This window comes from Sphaeramia orbicularis, chromosome 18, assembly GCF_902148855.1.
Source record: "Sphaeramia orbicularis chromosome 18, fSphaOr1.1, whole genome shotgun sequence".
Taxonomy (NCBI): Eukaryota; Metazoa; Chordata; class Actinopteri; order Kurtiformes; family Apogonidae; genus Sphaeramia; species Sphaeramia orbicularis.
Genome location: NC_043974.1, coordinates 37,141,140 through 37,168,361, shown reverse-complemented (window position 1 = coordinate 37,168,361; position 27,222 = coordinate 37,141,140). Strand labels below are relative to the sequence as shown.

Sequence of the window (27,222 nt, the reverse complement as noted above, 5' to 3'; positions counted from 1 at the left end):
GCACTCGTACTGCGAGGTTCCACTGTAGTAGCCTTCCTGCTGTCATACACATAAAATCTGCATTTTCCAACAAACACAGATGCCTATGTGGACACTGATGCTTTTGTAAGAGGACACTAGACTGATGTCCTGTATTAATGATCAGCTGCCTGCCTTCCCTTACAATCACATGGTTATTATCACACCACTTTACGATGAGATACACATCCTGGTGCTAATGTTCAATTTCAGTGTCATCAGAAGTTTAAAACAAGGATGGTAGGGGGCACTTTACTTTGGCCATTATTAGGGCTGAGTAGTGAAGACACTTGTGTATAGACTGATACTGAAAGAATGTCAACTAAGACTTCTAACCTTCATCCATTGGTGAAGGCATTGTGTTGTAACATGGATGTAGGGAACAAGGGTTCAGGCTTTTTTTGTCAGTATTATTGCGCCAAACTCATTATTTCAAAATGTCAGATTTCGTTGAGGGTGTTCATTTTGTGGACTGTTGCTTCTGGTTGTTTGCCCTCAGATGTGTTTTAATGGTTACATAAGTGAACACTACTGGAATAATTCCAAATAATGAATGTCATCGAAGAATCAAGACATTCTGTATTTTTGTTGCTGTGCGATCTCATGAAACCTTTACGAATATACAGAGTAATTGTTTGTAATTTGAAAGAAATACGAGTTGCAGATTTTTTCTGTTTTTTCGTTTGATATGATCAGTAGTTTGTTTTGTAACTGGGCCCTCACCTCTGGTCTGAGGATATGGAGTATCCCCAGTGGAAACGTGGTTTGGTTATTTATGTTCTAATCTCACTGTGAACTGCAGGATCCTGTGGTTTATTGCTTTTCTACACAAGTTTAGGATTTACAAAGGGCTAGAAGGACTGAATAAATGTGAGCCCATGTGCACCTGTGGCCACATGTCAGGTATGTGAATGTGCTGAAATACCGGCCTGTGTTTATTTCCAGGATTTCTAATTAACAGCCCCCACATTCATTAAACCCTCAGAGAATGAATGCACTTGGAAGCTAGTTCTGCCGCTGACACTTTCAATTAACTGTGTTTGTTTACATTAGGATATTAAATTAATCGGCAGACATCTGAAAAACACATTTTTGTCAACACAGTCACACACAAAAACAGTTCGGTTTTGAAAAGACTATTTGGTTGGATCAGCTGTGGACTGGGTCAGCCATGGGGTATGATTGGCTCGTCTGTGAGCTGTGATTGGTTCGTCTGTGAGCTGTGATTGGATTGGCCGTGGGTTGTGATTGGATTGATGTTTTTCACACTTGCCGGAAATATGTTATCATCGCAGAAAGGACTTCCTGTCAAGCGTCAACACAGTAGGGACTATTTTTGGGGACATTTCGTGTTTGATGTGGGTTCTTGTGTCAGTGCGGGTTAGGGTTAGGGTGGACGTCTTCTAGTAATGTTAGCCGAATGCTATCATCAATTAACCTTTCTTTTGGGTGATGTTTGTGTTTATGTATGTGTGTGTCTGTCATCTTAGTATCAAATGTACTAGACGGGCAGGTTTTTGTGAGGGCTAGGGTTAGTGTTAGTTAATACAGTTGTGTTCATATGTTTACATACCCTAGTAGAATTTGTGATTCTTTGGCCATTTTTCAGAGAATATGAATGATAACACAAAAATTTTTTCTTTCACTCAAGGCTAGTGGTTTGGTGAAGCCATTTATTATCAAACAAATGTGTTTGCTCTTTTTAAATCATTCTGACAACAGAAACTATCCGAACGACCCTGATCTAAAGTTGACATACCCTAGTTCTTAATCTTCTGTATCAGCCCCTTTAACATCAGTGACAGCTTGAACTGTTTTTGTGGTAGTTATGGATGAGGCACTTTATTTTCTCAGATGGTAAAGCTGCCCATTCTTCTTGGGAAAACACCTTCGGTTCCTTTAAGATTATGGGTTTTCTTGCATGAACTACATGTTTACGACCTCCCCAAACTGGCTCAATGATATTAAGGTCAGGGGACTGAGATGGCCACTCCTTCACCTTTACTTTTTTCTGCTGTAGCCAATGACAGGTCGATTTGGCCTTGTGCTTTGGGTCATTGTCATGTTGGAACATCTAAGACCATCCCATGTGCATTCTGTTAGGGTATGTAAACTTAAGAGCACAGCTGTAGTTAATCTTTGGATGTGAAATGTCTGCTGCAGACATACGTGCTACCAGTTTTAGTCACAAACTTTGGTCCCAAATCCTGCTGGATAGCCTGAATCTATTTCCACCTCACCTCACTGTCCACAGGAAATGAATGAAGAGACAGATACGGCTGCTTTTGAGCATAACAGCAGCAACCTGGAACGCTCAAAAAACTCTTGTTCTCCACTTGAACGAGGAAGTAGAATTCCGCAATGATTGCGTATTTCCGGTCAAAAATACGGAAGTTGTGAAAAAAAGTCTATTGGCCGTGGGCTGTGATTGGATCAGCCATGGGTGGTAACGGTCCTGTCCAAATTCAGTTCTGTGACTCTCTGTGTGTGTGTTTCCAGGTGACGGACGGCGTGGTGGATGTGATCTTTGACCCCAGCTCCACAGATAAGACCACAAATCCAGGTTTTGCCTTCGTTGAGTATGAATCTCACAAAGCTGCAGCCATAGCCAGACGGAAGCTCATACCAGGTACACCAACACAAGATTTTTTTTACTTCACTTAGCTGTTGATTCTGCTCAGAACAGGCAGCAACTGCCACTCCTCTATCCTCTTACATTTTAGGGCTGGATTTAGCTTTGCAGTACAAAGATTCAACAATTGATTCCCTGTTTTTCAGGCAGACTTTGTGGCAAACTGCATTGGTTCAAGTTTCAGTGATGATTTTGATCGCATTAAATCTATCTGGGACCCTATAAACCTTAATATGATAAACAACTAAACTAAAATACCAAAGATAGTTTTAGAACAGCTTTTTGTTGCCCTTTTTACTGGACAGGGTCGTGTGAATGATCATCCTGAGGGTAAAGCGGCACAGAGTTGTTTTAGTAGTTTGTTTCGGAGTTTGACCAGCAGAGGGCAGCAGAGTACAGAAAACTGCAGCAGTAGCTTTAGAAGCACAAACTGACCTGTCATACATGTATAGACTTTTAGAAATAAGACAACAGCATGCACAGTGCGATTTATAACCCACAGGAGACTGCTTTAAATGAGCATTGAGGTATTTACGGTTGATAAAATCCACAGTGAGCTCTGCTAATTAATGAAAAGTTGGTTTTCTAGTCACCTCAGTGCATAAACCACAAATAGACATTTCAGTTTAGTTCTTGTATGGACTTTCTAGGGGTAGTAAAACAGCTCCAGTCTATTTTGATTAATGTGGTAAATAAAGTAGCTGATGTCGAAACAATGGCCTCATACATTAAACATTTACTTTTACTGCTGAAGTTGAACCTTTGTCAAAGTTTTCCAGCGTTGGACCGAAGTCAACAGAGTTTATAGAAGGGTTTGCTTTCATCCTGTCCTCCATGCATTCCCAGGAGGAAGTTGCTCAAGTCTTGTTGACTTTTTTCTTTATTTTTTTTTCTTTTTTAACTCATTTATTTATTTATGTTTTGTTGTATTTACAGCTGAAGTGGGAGGTTTACTTTCACATTGGCTCAAGCTCAGTTCTTTGAAGGGTTTTTTTCCTCTCCCGTCGTACCTCATGTTCACAGTACTTTCAGCTGACTCAAGGTTTTTACAAGCAGCATATTTTAGGAGTTCTAATAATTATATTATTGAGGAAAATGCTCAGTCATTAGAATTGGTTTAACTGTTCATTACTTAATTTAACAAACACCTCAAGTAAAACGTAGAAGTGGCTATGACTGCAGATTTACTGATTATGTTATTACCCATACACTTGTATGCAATGCAAAGCACGGAATTACTATCAATCATTTATTGCGACTGACTTATTTTTATGACTGACTGACTTATTATTATTGTGAAAACATCAAAAAAAAAAAAAAGTGAGCCAGAGCTTTGGAAATAGACCCAAAAATAATAATAATGGATTAGATTTCTATAGCGCTTTGTTGGACACTCAAAGCACATTATTACATTACTGACCCATTATTGACCCATTATTCATTCGCTCTCACATTCACACTCTGGTGGTGGTAAACGACACCTGTAGACAGACAGAAGAATGGCTGCAAATTCGCACCTACAGCCCCTCCGACCAAAAGAGAAGAAGTGCTATGACTTGTGTAACAGGTCCAATGTACAGATTTCATTAGAATTGGGAAAAACTGGCCAAATTTGTCCATCCGAAATGACTGGGGCCATTTTCAAATTGCTGCAAATCCCGCACGATTGAACCTACAATCACGCCCCCCGGGATAAAAATTGTGCGGCCCGGCACAAAGAATATGTGTCTGACGTTTAGTACTGATATCATGTATGGTTTTCACACACACTGACATCAACCAAACTGCATACACATGGGGAACAGAATGCTGACAGCTGATTGGCTGGCAGCCTCTATACCAGTGTTTTTCAACCTTGGGGTTGCCTGAAGTTTTTATTAATTGATTAAAAAAAAAAAAAAAAAATTACAAAATAAAAATAGTTTTTTGATGTTTCAATATTCACTACTCTTTGATGGGTCAAGTTGCAGCAAGAAAGCCATTGCTGAGACTTCAGAATAAGAAAAAGAGGCTTGCCTGGGCCATGAAACACCGCCAGTGGACTACTGAAGACTGGAAGAAGGTCTTATGGACTGATCAAACCTGCAACTGGAAGTCTTCTCTTCACCGTTGAAACTGAGACTTGCTTACTACGACCACTATTGAGCTGTGCTTGAAGCTGTTGTCCTGTGAGTCGCCTATCACTCCAGCTGTTGACTCTCATAAACTTGTGTTTTGATTCTGTTGTCTTTGGGTCTGCCAGACCTCCTCCTGTCAGCATTTCCCCCAGTTTCTGAGTGCCTTTGGATGGTGAAGGAAACGGGACTTACTGACACCTTGACTTTCTTGGCAATTTCTCTGTAGGACAGACCTACATTTTTAAGTGTTATGATGGTCTGTTTCTCTTCTATCGTTAATTGCCTTTTCCTCGCTATTTTTATAGTAACACACTACTTTCTGCAGTACAATACTGTTCAAATAATGCTCACAACGGTATGGTACCAAAGTGTGTTCCAACACTATTTTTATGCAGACAGAGGGGGTTGGAAGGAATTCAGAAACGTTGGGACACCTGTAGGAATTGGTAGCACCAACTTTCGAGGCTTGATCAACCTCCATTGCTGCAGAACTGCTTTAAGTTGTTAACCCATTTCTTGTTCGCCTTTTTGTATAATTCTGAAATGTACATTATTTTTCAGGGTTTTTTTTAACCTTACCCTTTTTTTTTTTTTTTTTTTTTCAACCTCTGGCATTTCACCGCTTACCTTTGCACCATTTCAAGCTGTTCATTGGAGTTGAACTGCTAGAATTTCAATACAAAACTGGAAAAATTGGGGTGTTGTAAAACTTTTGACCGGTAGCGTGTGTGTGTGTGTATATATATATATATATATATATATATATATATATATATATATATTCATTATAATTAAAACACCACACACTTTTCCTAATAAAAATCAAGTTCAAATAAAATGCAGGACATAATGTCTGAGAGGGCATATCTTGACCCGATCATGTGACTGTATGCGTTACTTTGCTTCAACCTGCCCGACCACAGTCGTAGTCAGAAAACCGGACCAAACAGAAAATTGAAAGATTTCTTCATTCGCCTGGCCCCGCTAAGACATCTCCAAGAGAAAGGTGTCTCTGTTTTGAATGTCTTGGGTTGCCAGAAACTTGTGATGTTAAAATGGGGTTGAGCCAAAAAAAGGTTGGGAACCACTGCTCTATACTCCAACTGTCAGAGTGGGGAGACAGATTAGCATTTTTTGGAAACTCTACAAACAACTCTTCATAGCTCTCACACTTCTGGGAATTCTGCAACAATTTATACATCAAATAATTTTAAAAACACTTTTTCTGTCAAAGATTAATTCACACGTTAATCTTAAAACTTTTCGGTTTTGATCCACGGGCCTCTAGGTGCGTGCCGTGAAGTACTGATTTTCTTCCCATTCACTCCCATGTAAATTTGTGGTCTGATAAAGTGATCTGTGGGATGAGCTATTTGGCAACAATAATACACTGCAGAAACAGCTCTGTAAGAAAAGAGCCACAATGCATCCAAGTTATGCTTATTATAAACAACAAATGCTTTTTCCTGTATTTCACAATGAACATGAAGTGGTATCATCCTGATTATGCCATAAAGACCCAGTGGTACTTATGTGGCAGTTCCCAAATGAATTTTTCTCTTTTTTTTTTTAACCATTCTTAGCTGATTTATCACCATTTATTCAAATATTATCCTCTGTATTTTGCATTTTTAAGTATAATCAGGTATTTTCCTATATTTAATTCACTGATCATGTAGATGTACATAAAAGCTCAGATTAAAGTTGAGGGTTATTATGTCACAAACAGTGAAAACTGAAGAAAAAGTGACCTTTTCAGCAATGGTATCAATAACTGAACATAACAAAAAGCATCTCCTTCCACTGTCATTGATGAAACTCCATGGGTTTTAATGGTGAATCAATACTGTAGAAGATGACAGTGTTTCCACGGTAACAACAAATCCTCTGATCGTCCAAATGGGTCATATCTGATGACCATGATAAGATGATAAACTGCAGTTTACACCAATTATTGACATGTATTGATGGGATTAGTAGATCAATAGGTATTTAACAGTTTAGATCAGTAGATGGTTTAGGTCTACGGAGTATATTTGGGTCTTTATGGGTTATATGAACCATGTTCTTATTTGAGAAGTCGTAATAAGTATATAATTGCACATTATTACAGTTGTCATGATAAAACAGTATGGTAATCAGTTTAACTTTTTCTTTTCTCTCAATTACTTTTTAAAGTATGTAAAAACTGTGTCACGTCCATTTTACAGTTTAGACAGACAGTAATGAAACACCAGATCAATGTGCACTTTAGTACGATGTAGAGTACAAAAATTCCAGTGCCCTCATGTTGATGCATTACCTCAAATGCAGTGACAAATGAGCAAAATGAAGAGCTGTAGGTGGCACAAATTTAGATGGAGATGGCCACCTCTTAATTCTCTATGCAGGAAAAACCTGTTAATTTAATGAAAGCGAAGCATGAAGGTGGTCTCAGTATTAAATTACGGAAATCATCCTATTTTCTCTGCTGGAATATTACTCAAACCATTGTTTTAAATCTAAGATTAAATCTACGTTAGTATTAGTGGGAATATTTTATGAACAGAAAGAATTACCTACAGTATATATTCACTTAAAATTTCATTTATTTTCAAATGATTATTATGTTTGGAAAGGTTACTCTTTTTTTTTAGAAAAACAGAAACAAGTCTATTTTACTTTCAGTTTACTGGAATATTTGTATTTGGTAAAAAAAAAAAAAAAAAATAGTAATAATAATAATACCAGTGCCACCACATCACCATAATGATGACAATGCAGTTACAAATGACAGAGAGTGGAGTGTTTGTTAGAGGATGTTTTCCGTGGAGACACCTCTCAGAGTTTGGTGTAGAGCTGGAGGGGGATGCTCACACTTGTCTGTGCAGTAAAAACTCTGTTAGTTCTGTGAGGCCAGTGGAGCTTCAGAGTCACTGCAGACAGAATATTTAAGTTCAGCTTCCGAGGAATAGCCTTTCAGGTTCTGATGATGCAGCACTCTACTGTGGATGGAGAGATTTTAGGACTACTTACCACCAAGACGTTCGCCTGTTCAAACACTGTTGTCTTGGGAGGGTCAAATCTGTCCCTCTCAATCAATGTAAGTATTTAATGTCCAGAGAATATGACGACCAATGGATGATATTATAGTGATCATAATTTTTATGTCAGCAGAACCAATAGGGTCTTTTGGTCTTTTAGTCTGCATTGGTATTTATTGATTATTTATCGTTGATTATTTAAATGCATTTATTCATAGTTGCTTTCAATTCCTGTATTTGTGCACTGATTTATTTATGTTTGTCACATTGCACTTTGGATGTGGCTGATGTCTGTGGTAAGCTGCAAATGAATTGCCTGTATGGGATAAATAAAGTTTTTTGGATCTAGTTTTTGTGCTTTTGTGTTGGTGTCTGCTTTTTTTGTAACTTAATGGGCTATTAAAGCACTATTTCATGGTTCATGGTGTGGCTTTGATAATATGGGGCCTTTTAACAACCAGTGGGCTATAACAGTGCACACTGTCCACAAAACAGCTACAACCACATGTCCAGATGTTGACACAAATTGTTGTCATTTGTGTTTGACTTCAACCTGTGGACGCTGTGGGTACTGTGGGTATATATATATATATATATATATATATATATATATATATTACAGTGTAACCCAGTCCTGTTTTTTTCCCATCTGTAGGCCTACTGTCTGACTTTTTGCAATATCCCCTCTGTTGTAAATATGTATATAGTCTGTATAGTTTTTGTCACTATTATTATTTTTTATTTTATATTGTTTGCATTTGCACTATTGTATTTTTTGCACCATCCTTATGCATGCACACTTTTTCTTGCACTTTATTCTGTTGCTGCCTTGCCCATTGAATTTCCCCGTTGTGGGATCAATAATATATATATATATATATATATATATATATATATATATATATATATATATATATATATATATATATATATATATATCAAGTGAGGTTTACAAAACTGCGAACGTTTTTCATTCAAGGTTTCCTTCAAAACACCTGAAAACATTTTCCATTTATGAAAAGTGAAAGCTCCATCTATGTGTGTGGTTTTTTTTTTCCAGGTCCCTTCCAGCTGTGGGGTCAGTCTATCCAGGCGGACTGGGGCGAACCAGAGGTCATGCAACACTTCAGAGTCCTTTATGTATGTACATAATACTACTACTACTACTAATAATAATTAGTAATAATAATAATAATAATAACAACTAGAAGCACTTGGAGAGCGCAGACCTCCGCCAAGGCTGATCAGTGTCCCCCCGTGGGCCCCCCCACCCCCGATCACCACCAAAATGTAATCATTTCTTCCTTATCCCATTTCCAACAAACCCTGAAAATTTCATCCAAATCTGTCCATAACTTTTAGAGTTATGTTGCACACTAACAGACAGACAAACAAACAAACAAACCCTGGCAAAAACATAACTTCCTTGGCGGAGGTAACAACAGTAATAATGGCTTGGATTTCATTAATGCTTTACATTTTTGATCCATTTTTCATTCACTCTCACCTTCACACACTGGTGGTGGTACAGTACAGTACATCTGTAGCTACAGTTGCCCTGGGTCAGGTAGACATAAGTGTGGTTGCCAATCCACACTCAAAGGCTCCACCAACCACCACCAAACATTCATACACATGAGTGATACTGTTGTGTGTTCTGTACAATCAGAGGTCAGTGTTTTTAGGAAGAGGCCTGTCGATTGTTCTGTGGGCTTCTTAGAGAAGGCAGAGGTCAACAGCAGGGAGCTGACTCTGAACATGAGTGTCCTCTAGAGGATCAATTACTGTGGAGGCTTTTACTCTGAAACACTGAAACTGTGATGGAGGGACAACACAAACCTAAAAGCACCTCACAGAGTTGTGTATTTTTAGTTGTTCAGGCTCAGGTAAATAAATCCCTCTGTACAGCTGCTCTTTGTTAGCGCTAACAAAGAACAACAACTAAGCTTCCACTGGCCTTCCTTAAAACTCAGAAAGAGCATGAGCCCATTTCTCATCAGAAACAATGAATTTTGGAGTCTTATGGAAATTTGAGAGGTGGAATTAGAGACGAGAAGTAAAGAAATCCCATGAATCTTAGTGTCTAACGTTAATTCCCCCAATGTCCTGGAAAGTGTATAAAATATAAATGAACTTTAGTATCTATTATTTTGTAAAAAGTTAAGTTGTGAAAGTCCAGGACATCTGGGAAATTAATGTTAGACACTTTTTTTTCTCGTGTGTGGGTTCATTAGAAGGCTGTTTTCATTGTGACTGCCAGAGTATTTGTCTTGAATATTTTTCCAGGAGGTTTTTTGAAGTGATGGACCTTCTCAACAGGGTGGTGTTTTTCAGCTCTACCTCAGTTGGCTCTATGTGTCTGCATCCAAAATAATACTAAATGGACACTGACCCTTAAATAGCAGTATTTTGAGATTAGAGAGTTAGAGAGGCTGATGTTGCAATTGGGAGTCAATAAATTGTGCAGGCCTGTTCACTAACAACACATTCAACAACAAATCTAAAACCCTAAATCAGAGTACAACTGTTCATCAAGCAGTAGTTTCACAGAACTTGCAGTATAATCTGTTTGAATTACATAACCTTTCATGACATTGTACATTCTTTAATGATGATGCTGATATGATTTACAAAAGTTTTAGCTCATCATTAGCCTCTTTTTTTTTCTTTCTTTTTTTTTTTTTTTTTAATTTTACAGGGTTGTCATGACCATAGCATTAATTAAGCCACAACGAAAAAACACAGTATTTAAAATCACAAGTGAAAAGACAGTATTTAGTGTGACACACATTTGTCCCATGGCATGAAACGTGGTGTAAAACTGCCAAAGACTGGTGCAGTAAATGACATGTCATCCACACAAAAGACTTTATCTCTCAGGAGTCTGAGCCTATTTAGTCCATTTTTTTAATACTTTTGATTTTGTCTTCATATCTCATCAAAAACTGTTTACCTGGCCTTATTTGGTCTAATTTTTCAGCACCTAACCTGTATGACTTAACAGTTAAGTTTTTTTCATTTGACATGCTGTATTATAAAACTACAGGTCGATTTTATTTGTAGCTTCCTTGAGACAGTGTCTACAAAGTATGTTCACAGTTACGAGAAACTTTTGACATGCTGTATTATAAAACTACAGGTCAATTTTATTTGTAGCTTCCTTGAGACAGTGTCTACAAAGTATGTTCACAGTTATGAGAAACTTAGATTTTTGATGGCTTATAATATGGAAATGGTTAGAGATAAAAGTGTTTTTACTATTGAGTGCTGACAGGAAGTCGTATAAGGACTTTCATTTAGTTTTTTGAGTGAGCCGGAAATTCTCTTTTATTGTGTATCATAAGTCTGGTTTTACTTGTCCTTTCAACACAATTGACTTGGCAGTATTAGTTTGACATCTGCACTTTCCACACAAGTTGAAACGAAGACTCAGCGAGGCTCCATCTTGCTGCTTCATCATTTTAAATCAGTCATGTAATTTGGACATGTCGGCATGTCCAGCTACTCCTAAGGGTTGATGTTGAAAACCCGTGTCAGACCAAATATGTGCATCACTCTGGTCTGTAATGCCACAGTGCAAATTCTATTTGTACCTTGACAAAGATGCTTTGAAATGCATATATGGTGTAGTTTCCCTCCGGGTGCTTTGGTCCCCCCCAATTAAAAGCATGTATATATGTTAATTCTCTTGTCGGTGTCCCTGACCACAGTGGTGTTGTGGATCTGGAGTTGGTCCCTGAGGCTGTCAATGGCAGCTCGCTGATGCTAATGTGTGTGCTATGTACTAATGCTAATGCTAATGCTGGGACTGTGTGTGTATAATGGGTAAAATGCAGAGACAGATTTTCCCTATGGGGATATTAAAGTGAGTCAACCTTAACCTCGAACCTTTACAGCTCTGCTAAAACTACAAACCTAATGGTGCCTTATGAATTTTGCGCAATGATGCGTCATGTTTCCTTAACACAGGGCACCAGAAGATCTGATAACTACATGGGGCCATAGCTCATTAAGTACTTAATTAAAAAACAAAATCAGTCATGAAAGCCTGTGTTAGGGAGGCAGGATCAGTGTGATTTGTTCATGTGTCTCGTGTGAGCAAAAATCCTGAGCTTTTGGATGAAGTAGGGCTGTACGATATTGGAAAAAACTGACATTGTGATTTTTTTTAACTATGCGATAGGCTATATATTGCGATATGAAAAATACTCAGGAGGATTTAATAGCTGTGTGGCACCGACGTAAATGGTCAAACAAATTAGTTGTGTTTCCTCTATTTGTGACAACAGGTGCAAGGCACTGTCAACACAGAACACGTGTTTCAATATCATCCTTCCTGTAGCCGAAATAATTCCAGATAACTGACGTTGTTTTTCTTTTTGGCACCAAGATTTTCTCTTGTTCGTTGCTCATTTGTCAATGTTGTTACCAGCGACTCACTCCATGTGCAGGGGTGTGGTGTGCTTTGGCAAACTGATTTAGAATGATTGTGATTGGTGGATCGCTGTGCGCAGTATGTGTCAGGTACCCAGGCTGAAATTAGATGAGAACACATTGAGTTCATTTGCCTCCTACATTGCAGGACCTGCGATGTGACTAATGTGCACATGTACACTACCGGTCAAAAGTTTTAGAACACCCCAATTTTTCCAGTTTTGTATTGAAATTCAAGCAGTTTAAGTCTAATGAACAGCTTGAAATGGTACAAATGTAAGCGGTGAACTGCCAGAGGTTAAAAAAAAAAAAAAGGTAAGGTTAAACAAACTTGAAAAATGTACATTTCAGAATTATACAAAAAGGCGAACAAGAAATGGGTTAACAACTTAAAGCAGTTCTGCACCAATGGAGGTTGATCAAGCCTCAAAAGTTGGTGCTACCAATACTTACAGGTGTCCCAACGTTTCTGAATTACTTACAACCCCCTGTGTCGGCATAAAAGTAGAGTTGGAACACACTTTGGTTCCATACCATTGTGAGCATTATTTGAACAGTATTGTACTGCAGGAAGTAGTGTGTTAGTACTTTTTTTTCCTTTACCTCTGGCAGTTCACCGCTTACCTTTGTACCATTTCAAGCTGTTCATTGGACTTGAACTGCTTGAATTTCAAAACAAAACTGGAAAAATTGGAGTGTTCTAAAACTTCTGACCGGTAGTGTACATTGTGATGATGATGCTTAAACAATACATTGTGCAGCTCTACTTGGAAGTTTTCAATTGAATGTCAAATGCTCTTATTTTGTTCTGTTGCAAACAGGAATTCCTATCAGCTAATTCAGTGTGACTATTACAAAAGCGTCCATCTTGAAAGTCAAACTTTCATTGGCTAGAAAGTTTAATATTCTCTTGAAGGCGATTGAAAATGGACTTGTTGGTTTTTTATTGTTCAGGTGCAAAACCTGATGCCGAACACCACGGAAGACACTCTTCGTCGGGAGTTCTCACGCTTCAAACCGGGGAGTGTTGAGTTTGTCAAGAAGCTCACTGACTTTGCCTTCATCCACTACCGCTCGTTTGATGACGCCCTCACTGCTTTCAGCCTCATGAACGGAGCACAGATCGACGGGGCCACAGTCAGCATGACACTGACCAAACCGAGAGGCATCAAAGGAGGCGTGTCTGGGAGGAAACAGCAGAACAGGGGATACCAGGGAAATAATGGCACAGCAGGAGGGGGAGGGGTGTTGGCATTTCACAGGAACAATGGAAGGATGATGGCAGCAGCCAGGGATGAATGCCCTCCAATCAGAACCTACTCGTCTTGTCTGGAAAGTCCCTTCTACACAACAGGTGAGAGCTACAATTCAGACTCCTTAACTCTCCTGTATACATTTAGATTTTCAAATGGTCTCATAGGGATCACAAAATGATAGTCACCATCTTATGCCTTGGTTTGTTCCCTTCAAAGTCACAGTTTAACACCTGAGTTATGTACAGATAGATGAGTTCAAACTTTCTGTTTTGTGCTTTGAGCTCTGAAAGAAGTCGAAGTGAAATTTTGTCTACTTTTAAGCTTTCCCGAGGAAGTCAGAGCTCTGAAAGAAGTTGAAGTGAAATGTTGTCTACTTTTAAGCTTTCCCGAGGAAGTCGGAGCCCTTTCTTTAATTCAGCTGTCAGGGGGCAATAATGTACAAATAGGGCAAGTCGTCTTTGCCAGCTCTATGCTAAAAGAGCACATGCCACAGCATTTCACTCAGGTTGAGATCTGGGCTTTGACTGGACAATTGCAACACTGTAATTCTTTTCCTCCTTTTCATCCAGTCTGTTGAAAATGTGTCGGTGTTCTTGGATCATTGTCCTGTTCCATGATCCAATCTCAGCCAAGATGTAGGTGTTGGACAGATAGACTCACATTAGCTCATGTTTGACACACTGACGTCAAGGTTCTCAGGACCTGTAACTTCAAATCAAGGACAAAATCTTAATGTTTCCAAAACTGCTGTCGATAGTTAGTATGAGGTGTTTGTGCTGATATGCTGTGTTTGGTTTTGGCCAAATGTGGCGTAATGGCCAAACATTTCACTTTGACCAAATTTCTTTGTTCAAATCTTATGGTTTATTCAGATACAAATTTGCAACTAGACTCTCTCCTACCCTTCAACCCTTTGAAACAAGACTGAGCAACTGATACTTAGTCTTTTTCTAATTGTATGTCATGAACTGAGGCCTGTAGAATCTGACATGTAGTCTTGAGGTTTTTCCGTTTTTCTGAACATTGCATGCTCTGACCTCTGGGGAAATTTGCTGGAATGTCCACTCCTCCAAAAACCTGCAAATATTTAACATTTTTTCCACTTGTCAATCTTTCTTCCTGTAGAATAATGGACACAAATTGTTTGGAAATGGTGTTAGAACGATTGCTTTTCCAAGTTCATCTGTGATGCCTTTCTTGACCAAAGGCCCATTTTTATGTCATTAAAGTTAGTTTTCATGATGGGTGCTTTTTTTCCCCACACTTTACCCAATGTGACAGAATCCAAAAAGTATTTGGGAGACAAAGAAACTGAACGTAGCTCTTTTTAATTCCCAGGAGTCCAAAAGGCCAGGCATGATTGAAATTCAACTGCAGTGTTTGGACTGGAGCTATAATTGAAACAGATTTAATTAGAATAACAGCACAGAAGTAGATGCAGTATTGACGCTTCTGTCTGATGCATCAAGTTGTTAAGATAATTACCAGTCACAGGTGCTTTTGTTTGGAGCTTAATAACCCTGTTCTGCTGTCCAGCTGCACCCACTCACACAGACCTGTGGGGATAAAATACCCTGTTATGTGTTGTCAACATTAACTTTAAATCTGAAATAACAAGTCATTTCTATTTACCACAAATAAAAATGTGTTTTTTAAATATTATTCACAAAAGGGATTTTTGATGACAGCCAACCATGACTTTAATGAGTGAATACAAAAGGCTGTTGTCCAGCCAGTGTTTCGTGTCCATGAAATACAGGGAATCATTAACTCTGTATTCCACCTACTGTAAAATGGCATTACAAAGAGTGTGTTCATTCTGAACAATTGTAGAAATGTGGTGGCAGAACAAGACACAGGTGAACAGCACTATGAATGGCATCATGCTTCATCTGTATCTGTGTAGATATGTGCATCCCATTCAAAAGTAATGAATACATAATGTAATCATAGCATTTCTATAATTAGGTCTTTGTAAATATTACACAGTGGGTCTGGATCTCTTCTTGGAGAGTCCTGAAAGCCCATAAGTGTCACCAGACATGGATATAAATGTTACTGTGAAACGGTCCTGGCAGAGGCAGCAACCCTGAAGTGGTAACTCTTCTTATATTCCTTCCATTCTTCCTGCCTATTTCTGTCTTCTTTCTTATGACGAAGGAAGCTCTTGGATTAGTTCTTTGAGTGTTGACCTTGACTGTAATTTTCAACGTCAAATCCGGGTTGACGCATCAAATTTTGACGGCAATGTTGACCTACAACATAAGAGAGCAGGGGGCAACAGGGCAAAAGGGGTGGTCGAACAGTCATTACAACATTTACCTTGGTCTTGTTAAAAAAAAAAAAATCTGGTCACACAGCTGTGCACACTGTCCACGAAACAGCTACAACCAGATGTCCAAATGTTGAGAAAAACTGTTGTTGTCATTGGTGTTGGACTTCAACCTGTGGACACTGTGGAAATGCGTACAATATGTAATAAATGGATTTATATACATATACAGTGGCAGATCCAGAAAAAATGGAAGGGGGGGTATAAATGGAAGGATATATGATATCCTTCTCCAAATGGTCATATTCCTGCTTGCTTTGTTTACAGTACATACTATGCAATGCAGTCATATTTCACAACACAATATACACTTTAATCTGAATTAGATAGTGTGTGTGTGTGTGTGTGTAGGATACTTGACCATCTGTAAAACAAAACACTAACGATTCACAAGATGCTGACACATGTCCAACAGCCAGTCAATACAGTCAAATTTATCTACACACACCAGTTAGATATAGGCCTATGTTTGTCAATGTTGTGTGATTCACTCAATCTTTGGCTGTGTTATGTGGCAAATGCCATTCAGTTCTATAGTTCCAACTGTATAATAATACATTACATACCTTCTGTGGCTACCCATTTGCAGGTCCAAATGCTGCTTGAATAGACTGTTGTCTCTTCATGATTACTTGACTTTCGTCCAGTTCAGATATAACTCCATTTACCATATAAACGCTAGTTATAAATGCTGCATCTGCACTAGACGTCCGTCCCCTCCTCCAGTACAAGAGATAGAAGAGCCTGGAGGTGCAAACATTTGTGCACAAGCACCACCCACAGGAGTAAACGTCACATCCTGAAAAGAATGAAGATGGGTACATACCAAATATGTCGTATAGTAGGACATTGGGTGTCTAGCTCAGTAGGTAAGGCATTGGACTACGAATCCTGGCTGACGTGGACTTTTTTTTGTTTTTTTTTTTGCACAATTTCAAATGGGGGCTGCAGTTCTGAGGGCGCCAGTAGGTAAATCCGCCATTGCATATATCATATACAAATCTGTGATAGTAGAGGAGTCTGACAATGATCAACATCTAAACTAGTTTAGTTCATGTCAGTCTTCACTTGACGAGCCATTCCCTCATGTTAAGAGTTTTGTGTTCCTCAGTAGAACTTCTACTAAAGTCCTCTTTCCCCCCTTCTTCCCTTTATAAAGCTTGCAAATGAAGTATTTCCACAGCCTGACCACCCAAAGGATTGGCATAAACTCCCTCCAAGATAACAGGCACATGTTCAGTACAGTAGGATAGTCCGCAGAATATGATGAACTGCACCGGATCCCCTCAGGCTTTGTAATGAACTCCAGTAATACCTTCTATATTATATGGCACAGATAAATCCTCCAATGTGTGATTCTTTAATTGGGTATGATAACTTAAGTATTTCTGTCTCCAAGGTTTGAGCAGGTTTTGACTTTGTCTCATACATTACTAACCACATTCATCAAGTCCTCCTCATATATTGATACAACCGACGATAATAATCCGTGGATGAAGCAAATCTACCCGTTTTCTGACGCCCGCAGACATTTGTGAAAATGAGAAAAGTTTTAGAGTTCTTTCTCCACCAAATGGACAGTGGGATATTTATGAGAGGGAAGATGTCAGATAACGTCATGTTACTACCAATGAGAGCGAATGGACCGAAGGGAGGATCGCGGGAACAGAAAAACATGCTGACATGAAAGATTTATGAAGGGAAACAAGAGAGAGGCAGAAATGGACAAGGGTGGACAGATTTAGACAGAGACTGAGCAGCTGTAGACGGATAGAACAAGACAGGACACCAAAGTACCACAGAACTATTAGGTCATGTCACATTTTACTGTACAGCACGTTTTCTATAAAGTCAGTGAGTAAATACTACAAAGTGACTACGTAGAAAGACCTGTTTCTTCTTAGCAGAAAGTATTTATCCACTCACATGGATAAAAAAGGCTAAACAGATTCAGATAGTGATCAAATAATGGGCTTAGAGCCGTCCATTCAAGGTCATTTTGGGTCTTTTTGTACTGCATGTTTTGCTTCAGTCTATATTAATAATTATCACAGTAAATATCATGATTTCTTTCAAGTTTAAAAGCTGATTTTTGGCCCTGAGTGAAAGTTGAAGAAACTAGATGGTCTTAAATTATTTATGAAAGATGTAATTAGATGTAATGCTATCAATGAAACAAAACAAGCAAGGCGTATCAAGACTTAGATCATCTTTTTTTCATTGCTGATTTATTGTAGCATTAAATCAAAGTACATAAATAAATCAAATCCTTTTTAAACAAGATGAGAATAAAGTAAAAGATGGTTATTTGTAATTTAAACTCCTCTGTAGGACCAGAACACTTACGAGAACATTTAAAACATTTCTTAAAAGTAGGGATGTCCCCAAGTGGATTTTTTGTTGCATCCGATCGGATAAAAAAGACCAAACAGATTGAGATAGTGATCAAATAATGGGCTTAGAGTTGTCAATTCAAGGTCATTTTGGGTCTTTTTGTGCTGTACATTTTGCTTCAGTCTGTATTAATAATTATCACAGTAAATGTCATGATTTCTTTCAAGTTTAAAAGCTGATTTTTGGCCCTGAGTGAAAGTTGAAGAAACTAGATGGTCTTAAATTATTTATGAAAGATGTAATTAGATGTAATGCTATCAATGAAACAAAACAAGCAAGGCGTATCAAAACTTAGATCATCTTTTTTTCTTGCTGATTTATTGTAGCATTAAATCAAAGTACATAAATAAATCAAATCCTTTTTAAACAAGATGAGAATAAAGTAAAAGATGGTTATTTGTAATTTAAACTCTTCTTTAAGACCAGAACATGTACAAGAACATTTAAAACATTTCTTAAAAGTAGGGATGTCCCGATGTGGAGTTTTTTGCATCCGATTGAATAAAAAAGGCTAAACAAATTGAGATAATGATTAAATAATGGGCTTAGAGTCGTCAACTCAAGGTCATTTTGGGTCTTTTTGTGCTGTATGTTTTGCTTCAGTCTATATTAATAATTATCACAGAAAATATCATGATTTCTTACAAGTTTAAAAGCTGATTTTTGGCCCCGAGTGAAAGTTGAAGAAACTCGATGGTCCTAAATTATTCGTGAAAGATGTAATTAGATGTAATGCTATTAATGAAACACAACAAGCAAGGCGTATCAAGACTTAGATCATCTTTTTTTCATTGCTGATTTATCGTAGCATTAAATCAAAGTACATAAATAAATCAAATCCTTATTGAACAAGATGAGAATAAAGTAGAAGATGGTTATTTGTAATATAAACTCCTCTGTAAGACCAGAACACTTACAAGAACATTTAAAACATTTCTTAAAAGTAGGGATGTCCTGATGTGGATTTTTTTTTGCATCCGATCGGATAAAAAAGGCCAAACAGATTCAGATAATGATCAAATAATGGGCTTATAGTCATCAATTCAAGGTCGTTTTGGGCCTTTTTGTGCTGAATGTTTTGTTTCAGTCTATATTAATAATTGTTACTGTAAATATCATGATTTTTTTCAAGTTTTAAAGCTGATTTTTGGCCTTGAGTGAAAGGTGAAGAAACTAGATGGTCTTAAATTATTCGTGAAAGATGTAATTAGATGTAATGCTATCAATGAAACAAAACAAGCAAGGCGTATCAAGACTTAGATCATCTTTTTTTCATTGCTGATTTATCTTAGCATTAAATCAAAGTACATAAATAAATCAAATCCTTTTTGAACAAGATGAGAATAAAGTAGAAGATGCTTATTTGTAATTTAAACTCTTCTTTAAGACCAGAACACTTACAAGAACATTTAAAACATTTCTTAAAAGTAGGGATGTCCTGATGTGGATTTTTTTGCATCGGATCTTTTTTTTTTTTAGGATTTGTTTTGCCAATACCAATCTGATACCGATCCGATACCGACTTTTTACAATAAAATTTTTATTTAAATTTGGAGTCATTATTTATAGGTTATGCTATTATTTTACTTGAGATCACAATTGGGCTGAATGTGGAACCTGAACTAAAACAAGTATGACACATTTGACTCTTAATAACTTTAGTATCATTTTTGCACTTTCCAGATACACACTGTGGGACAAATTAGAACCTTTGGTGGGCCGGCTTTGGCCACTGCTGTAGCTGGTCTATAGATAGGTCCGTCCAGGTATTATATAGGGGTGCCTTCTGCGGCGTATGTTAGTGATGCGCACATCAGTGGGTTACTCAGGTGTCGGATTGGGGCGAGTCAAAACAATTTCAGTTTATTTGTGGGTCGGGTTGGGTCGGGTCAAATAATTCCACAAAAGCCCCACGGGTTGAAAAACCCCTCGACTTTTTACTAATTCCTGTAAGCCTTTGGGTGTTGTGCAGCTAATTTTCCTTTCCCCTACCTTCGGAAACATTAATTTGAAGGGGCAGGACCCCCCAGAACCGGGTCCGGATACTGATCTGTAGATTGGATCGGGACATCACTACTTAAAAGTGTTTGAAAAGTGCTTGAATTTCACCTTGAAAAATGTGTACAAACACTGGAATCCGCAAATTTTTGAAACAAGGTTCCAGAGTGATGACATCTGAAAACGACACCCTGGCTTTTCCGTGTTTACAACCCAAACCCTTTTTTTTTTCTTTTTTTTTCAGAAACAGTGATGTCATAGTGCCACCTCTCCCTTAACCCACATGCACTGCCATCTTTTCCTGTTCGTTCACATAGTGCAGGGGTGTCAAACTCATTTTGGTTCAGGGGCCATATTTAGCCCGATTTGATCTCAAGCGGGCCAGCCCAGTAAAATAATGACTTAATAACCTATAAAATAATGACAAATCCAAGTTTTTCTTTTTGTTTTAGTACAAAAAGCCCCTAATTAAATTATGAAAATATTTACATTTTACGAAAAAGATGTGAATAACCTGAAACAATAGAAATTTTATTTGAAAAATTAGTGCAATTTTAACAATATTATGCCTCGACTTATTATTTATACATGTACATTTACACACAATAATACATAAATATTGAGTACAGGCAGAATATTGTTAAAATTTTGGAGTTTGGAACTAAAATTTGAACAATTTCTACAATATGACATCTCTTATTAACACAACTACAGATCACAGTGGATTCATAAATGCACAATAATTTTTTAACAGGCAGAATATTGTTAAAGTTTCACATTTCGGGTTGTTCATTTTTGTTTTTGTTTATGTATTTATTTGCATTTTAGTGTGAAAGAATAGTTTTGTAAATGTAAATTTTAAATTTTTTCCACATAATTTTGCACCAAGAAAATTTGTAGTTGTCATTATTTATGGTTTATTGTGTTGTTATTTTTACTGTAGATCACATTGGTCTGTATGTGGGACCTGAACCAAAATGATTTTGACAACCTTGACTTTTCAGGTTAATTCTTGCACTTTCATCCTGCGGGCTGGAATGGAACCTTTGGCGGGCCAGATTTGGCCCCTGGGCCACATGTTTGACACCTGTGACATAGTGCATAAGTTTTATGCACTTTCTCCATTTCTTTTGGCGTAGTCATAGATGTAGACGCAAACACTGAAAACACACACATTGAACATGATCCATGTCAGACCCATCAAACCCAAATCATACCCTTTTAACGTCAGGGCCTCTTGGTTCTTGTCAACTCTGTCATTTCTGTAATAAAAATTCAATACTGCGTTTTTGTACCATGACATTATCATGGGATCCATACACTCCCAGATAAAACAAAGAACACATTTTTGCTTTAAATTCTGTACACACATAATGTAATCGGCATCAAACAGGCAGTTGTTTGACTTGAGAGTGCTCAGATTTTCCTGCTTACACAAAATTGCAGGAATCTGTCAGGTGATTGATGCGAGAAAGCCAAGAGGCATTAGTGGAGGTGGTGTTTATAGGAATGATGGAGTACCAGACATATTGACGAGAGATTAGCGTCAGTCTGTCTGAGCTCCAAGTCAGCTGGACGCGTAAAACCTGAGGAACAGCTGGTGGCGTCGTCGTCCAATTGAACGCTGTTGTTCTCAAACAAACAAACAGGAAGAGAATCCGTAGGGGACTATATTCAGTAATGAGTCCACATTTGGTGATTTGGTGTATTTGAACAAAATGCAGAAACTGTTCATAATGAGCATAAAACAGCAGCAGGAGCACAGACACCAACAGGGATTATGGGTAATGTAGTGTCATTTGAAGAGCATCTGCCGGTGTGAGATTTTCAGCACCGTGATGAACACCACTTAGTTTGACGGTGATGTACGGCTGTAACGCTGCATGACTCTATATTGGATGTGTGCGGTTTATCAGGGGATTATGGCAACTGGAGTTTGTTAATGTTGTCGTCTGAAGAACAGCCACACAACCGTGACAGCTCATTAACTGGGTCGTATGGCTGGGTTGGGCTTTAACTGCTTTGCGGACAAATGAAGTTTCTTGCTGCATCACTGTGGGCCGCTTATTAGTTTCTACACAGGGGTGGGAAGGGGGGAGGAGGATTTTTGGGGAAGCGTAATTGAGATGTTAGCTAACGATAAGGCAGCACAGTGCACTGCTCATATTTTGTGAGTGCTGGTGTGAATGGATAGATAATAGACCTTAAGTGTGGATTAGAACTACATTATCTAAACAGCAGGAGGAAGACCAGAAAAAAGGAGGATATTATTATTATTATATTATACTATTGGAAATGTACATGTAAGGAGTGGGTGAGGGAGAAGATTTAGCCAAGACAAATAATTTACTTAACGTTTATATTAGTCTGACAAAAGAGAAGATTAAAGGTCCAGTGTGGAAAACTTTCATTAGTGTATAATCCAGGGGTGTCAAACTCATTTTAGTTCAGGGGCCATATTCAGCTAAATTTGATCTGAAGTGGGCCAAACCAGTAAAATAATAACTTAATAACCTGTAAATCGTGACAACTCCAAATTTTTGTCTTTGTTTTAGTGTAAAAAAAAACCCCCAAAAAAACCCCTAAAACATTAAATTAGAAAATACTTACCTTTATAAATTATCCACAAAAAACCCCCTGAAAAAACTGAAATTTAAATTAAAAAACGTTTAAAAAAATTTAGTGCAATTTTAATAATATTATTCCTCAACTTATCTTTTCTACATGTGCATTATGGATCAGATCTACAAAGACACTAAACACTTTGTAACAGCCAGAAAATTGTTAAAATTGTGCTTAATTTTCTTTAGACATTTCAGGTTGTTCATATTTGTTCAGATTATTCACATTTAATTGTTTCAGGATAGTTTGTAAATGTAAATATTTTCATAATTTAATGTTATTTTTTGCACTAAAACAGAGAAAAAATAAATTAAGTTGTTAATTCTAGGTTTTTTTTGGCTTAATTCAAGATTTTTTTTACTTAATTGAAGATTTTTTTTTTATCTTAATTCAAGATTTTTTGCTAAATTTGAGATTTTTTATTGGCTTAATTAAAGTTGTTTTTTTTTTTTTTTACTTAATTGAAGATTTTTTAATAAGTCATTGTCTTTAATGTCGCGTAACATTAAACGCCTCCCTCATTGTGTGTGTTGTTTTTTAATCATGTTCCCATCATGGGGTTTTACTATCTGTTGCTTTAAATCAAGTGGCAGCGGCCCTAAAATGAAGCCAATTTCAGAAGCCAATTTCAGAGCTGTTTCAGAGTTGGAATTCCACTGATGGCCACTGGGGTTGGCTCCAAAATTCCTGGCTTCCACAAACTCACATTGAACTTCTCTCTAAAACAAAAGTAAGGCCAGTATTATTTTCTAGGATTCATTCTGGTTACATGTGTTCTATTTGGAACCTTTTGATATACAGTACAGGCCAAAAGTTTGGACACACCTTCTCATTCTTCGCATTTTCTTTATTTTCATGACTATTTACATTGTAGATTCTCACTGAAGGCATCAAAACTATGAATGAACACATGTGGAATTATGTACTTAACAAAAAAGTGTGAAATAACTGAAAACCTCTCTTATATTCTAGTTTCTTCAAAGTAGCCACCCTTAGCTCTGATGACTGCCTTGCACACCCTTGGCATTCTCTTGATGAGCATCAAGAGGTAGTCACCTGAAATGGTTTTCACTTCATAGCTGTGCCTTGTCAGGGTTACTTAGTGGAATTTCTTGCCTTATTGATGGGGTTGGGACCATCAGTTGTGTTGTGCAGAAGTCAGGTTGATGCACAGCTGACAGCCCTATTGGACAACTGTTAGAATACATATTATGGCGAGAACCAATCAGCTAAGTAAAGACAAACGAGTGGCCATCATTACTTTAAGAAATGAAGGTCAGTCAGTCTAGAAAATTTCAAAAACTTTGAATGTGTCCCCAAGTGCAGTCGCAAAAACCATCAAGCGCTCCAACGAAACTGGCTCACATGAGGACCGCCCCAGGAAAGGAAGACCAAGAGTCACCTCTGATGCTGAAGATAAGTTCATCTGAGTCACCAGCCTCAGAAATCGCAAATTAACAGCAGCTCAGATTAGAGACCAGATGAATACCACACAGAGCTCTAGCAGCAGACACATCTCTACAACAACTGTTAAGAGGAGACTGCGTGAATCAGGCCTTCATGGTCAAATAGCTGCTAGGAAACCACTGCTCAGGAGAGGCAACAAACAGAAGAGATTTATTTGGGCCAAGAAACCCAAGGAATGGACATTAGACCAGTGGAAATCTGTGCTTTGGTCTGATGAGTCCAAATTGGAGATCTTTGGATCCAACCGCCGTGTCTTTGTGCGACGCAGAAAAGGTGAACGGATGGATGCTACATGCCTGGTTCCCACCGTGAAGCATGGAGGGGGAGGTGTGATGGTGTGGGGGTGCTTTGCTGGTGACACTGTTGGGGATTTATTCAAGATTGAAGGCAACCTGAATCAGCATGGCTACCACAGCATCCTGAAGTGACATGCCATTCCATCCGGTTTGCGTTTAGTTGGACCATCATTTATGTTTCAACAGGACAATGACCCCAAACACACCTCCAGGCTGTGTGAGGGATATCTGACCAAGAAGGAGAGTGATGGAGTGCTGCGCCAGATGACCTGGCCTCCACAGTCACCGAACCTGAACCCAATCGAGATGGTTTGGGGTGAGCTGGACCGCAGAGTGAAGGCAAAAGGGCCAACAAGTGCTAAGCATCTGTGGGAACTTCTTCAAGACTGTTAGGAAACCATTTCAGGTGACTACCTCTTGAAGCTCATCAAGAGAATGGCAAGAGTGTGCAAAACAGTCATCAGAGCTAAGGGTGGCTACTTTGAAGAAACTAGAACATAAGATATGTTTTCAGTTATTTCACACTTTTTTGTTAAGTACATAATTCCACATGTGTTCATTCATAGTTTTGATGCCTTCAGTGAGAATCTACAATGTAAATAGTCATGAAAATAAAGAAAATGCAAAGAATGAGAAGGTGTGTCCAAACTTTTGGCCTGTACTGTATATGTATGTATGTATGTATGTATGTATGTATGTATGGATCGATCTATCTATCTATCTGTCTATCTATCTACCTATCTATGTATCTATCGGTCGGTCGGCCCATCCGCACAACACAAATGACAAGAAAAAAAAAAATCATGCAAGTAACACCATTGTGCAGTAGAGGATAGAAGCCAAAAAGGTTTATATAAGTACCTACCCAAAAATAAACAATACACAAAAAAGAAAGAAAGAATAAAAATTTAATATAATTAAAATAAAATAAAAAAATAAAAAAAAAAAATCAAATGATATAAACATTAAATTTTTTTGTAAATCAGAGTCCTTTTCAGATACTTTTTAAATAATGATAAAGAAGATGTTGATTGAAGTTCAGGATGTAGATTATTCTAAAGATGTGGTCCACGATATTTTAGAGAATACTGACTGATAGAAGTCCGGCAGTACAGAAGATAAAATTTGCTAGAATATGGTGTAGGATAATTGTGTATAAGAGAAGACAACATAAAAAAGTTCTGAAAAACTTTAGGAAGGACATGAGTTAAGTGAACATATTTGCACATGAAGACAGGTCTGGTAAACATTCACATCAAAAACTTTAGGTAAGTGATCTAGTCCTCCTTTAATAGAAGGCTGTGATTAACAGGTCTATACTACCGCTAGCTCTCCTTCCAGGTCAGACTTTCAGAGTACATCTTTTCCTGACAGCTCCACTGTAGTTGTGGTGAACAAGTTCTACGAGTTGGACTGGAAATGGTTTTTGTTATGCAGTGTTTGGTGAAGTTTACCATTGTACTAAGTTAGTAAGCTCGCACTTATCTGACCTCTGACCCCTCAGGCTCATGTAGGTCTGCGGCTCATGTCCAGATATGGTCACTTCTGGCTCCAAAACGGCAATTTGGTTATGACCAAATTTCAAACTACGCCAAATTAGAAATCAATAGGTGACATCATGGTTCCTCCATTAAATAATGACTATACCATCAATGATTTCAGTGCAGAAAATCTGTAGTTGGCTACGCTCCTTTCTGCTAAAACTGATGGTAGCTTGCTAGCACAGCCATGGACCACAAGAAGATTTTGGTGGCAACCTGTTTGTTCATATCACCTGTAAGATGCTTCACCATGACGTGCTATGACATAGATAGATATCACATATATTCATTCATTTTCTGAACCCGCTTTATCCTCACTAGGGTCACAGGGGTCGCTTGGAGCCTATCCCAGCTACATAGGGGTGAAGGCGGGGTACACCCTGGACAAGTCGCCAGTTCATCGCAGGGCTGAACATATAGAGACAAACACTCACTCTCACATTCACACCTATGGGCAATTTAGATTAACCAATTAACCTATTAGTGCATGTCTTTGGATGGTGGGAGGAAGCTGGAGTACCCGGAGAGAACCCACGCAGACACAGGGAGAACATGCAAACTCCACACAGAAAGGTCCCAACCCCCGTCGACTGGTGTTGGAATCGAACCCAGGACCTTCTTGCGGTGAGGCACGAGTGCTAACCACTGCCCCGTCCGATATCACATATGTATGAGATCTAAATATTTGGGTTGGACTTTGCTGATACTGGCCCCACAATTTCCGCCTTTGCACAGCTGCCTAAGGCTGTGTGAGTGATATCACCCACTGAATGAGGACTTTTGAGACGCAGGCATTTAGGATATTGTCACAAAAACACATTACCACAGGTCTAAGCAGGATATCTGTGTATGTCTGCATGGTGGTGTTTTTTACTCTTTCCCCTTAACCCTTTATAGGACACTCACTGAAATACTCTAAAATTCCAAATTTCAACCTCAGTGTGTTATTGGACATGGTCATCTACTTCCTCGTCAGTTGGTGTGACAACAATCTCCCTCCTCTTGCCTTAATACATCTGAGTAGTACTTGCTAAAAAGTAAACACATGCAATAAAACAACTGTTATAAGGTCATAAACTGAAAAAAAGACTT

General features: G+C 38.2%; 1 protein-coding gene across 1 annotated transcript in view; it reads left to right on the top strand.

Moving 5' to 3' along the window:
* The window catches only part of rbm46 (RNA binding motif protein 46), a 41,463-nt gene that overhangs the window by 5,734 nt on the left and 8,507 nt on the right, over positions 1 to 27,222 (top strand). The window contains exons 4-7 of the mRNA XM_030161924.1: positions 2,518 to 2,647; positions 8,851 to 8,930; positions 13,179 to 13,578; positions 24,615 to 24,620. Coding sequence (XP_030017784.1) covers positions 2,518 to 2,647; positions 8,851 to 8,930; positions 13,179 to 13,578; positions 24,615 to 24,620 — 616 coding nt within the window. The remainder of the gene's footprint in view (positions 1 to 2,517; positions 2,648 to 8,850; positions 8,931 to 13,178; positions 13,579 to 24,614; positions 24,621 to 27,222) is intronic.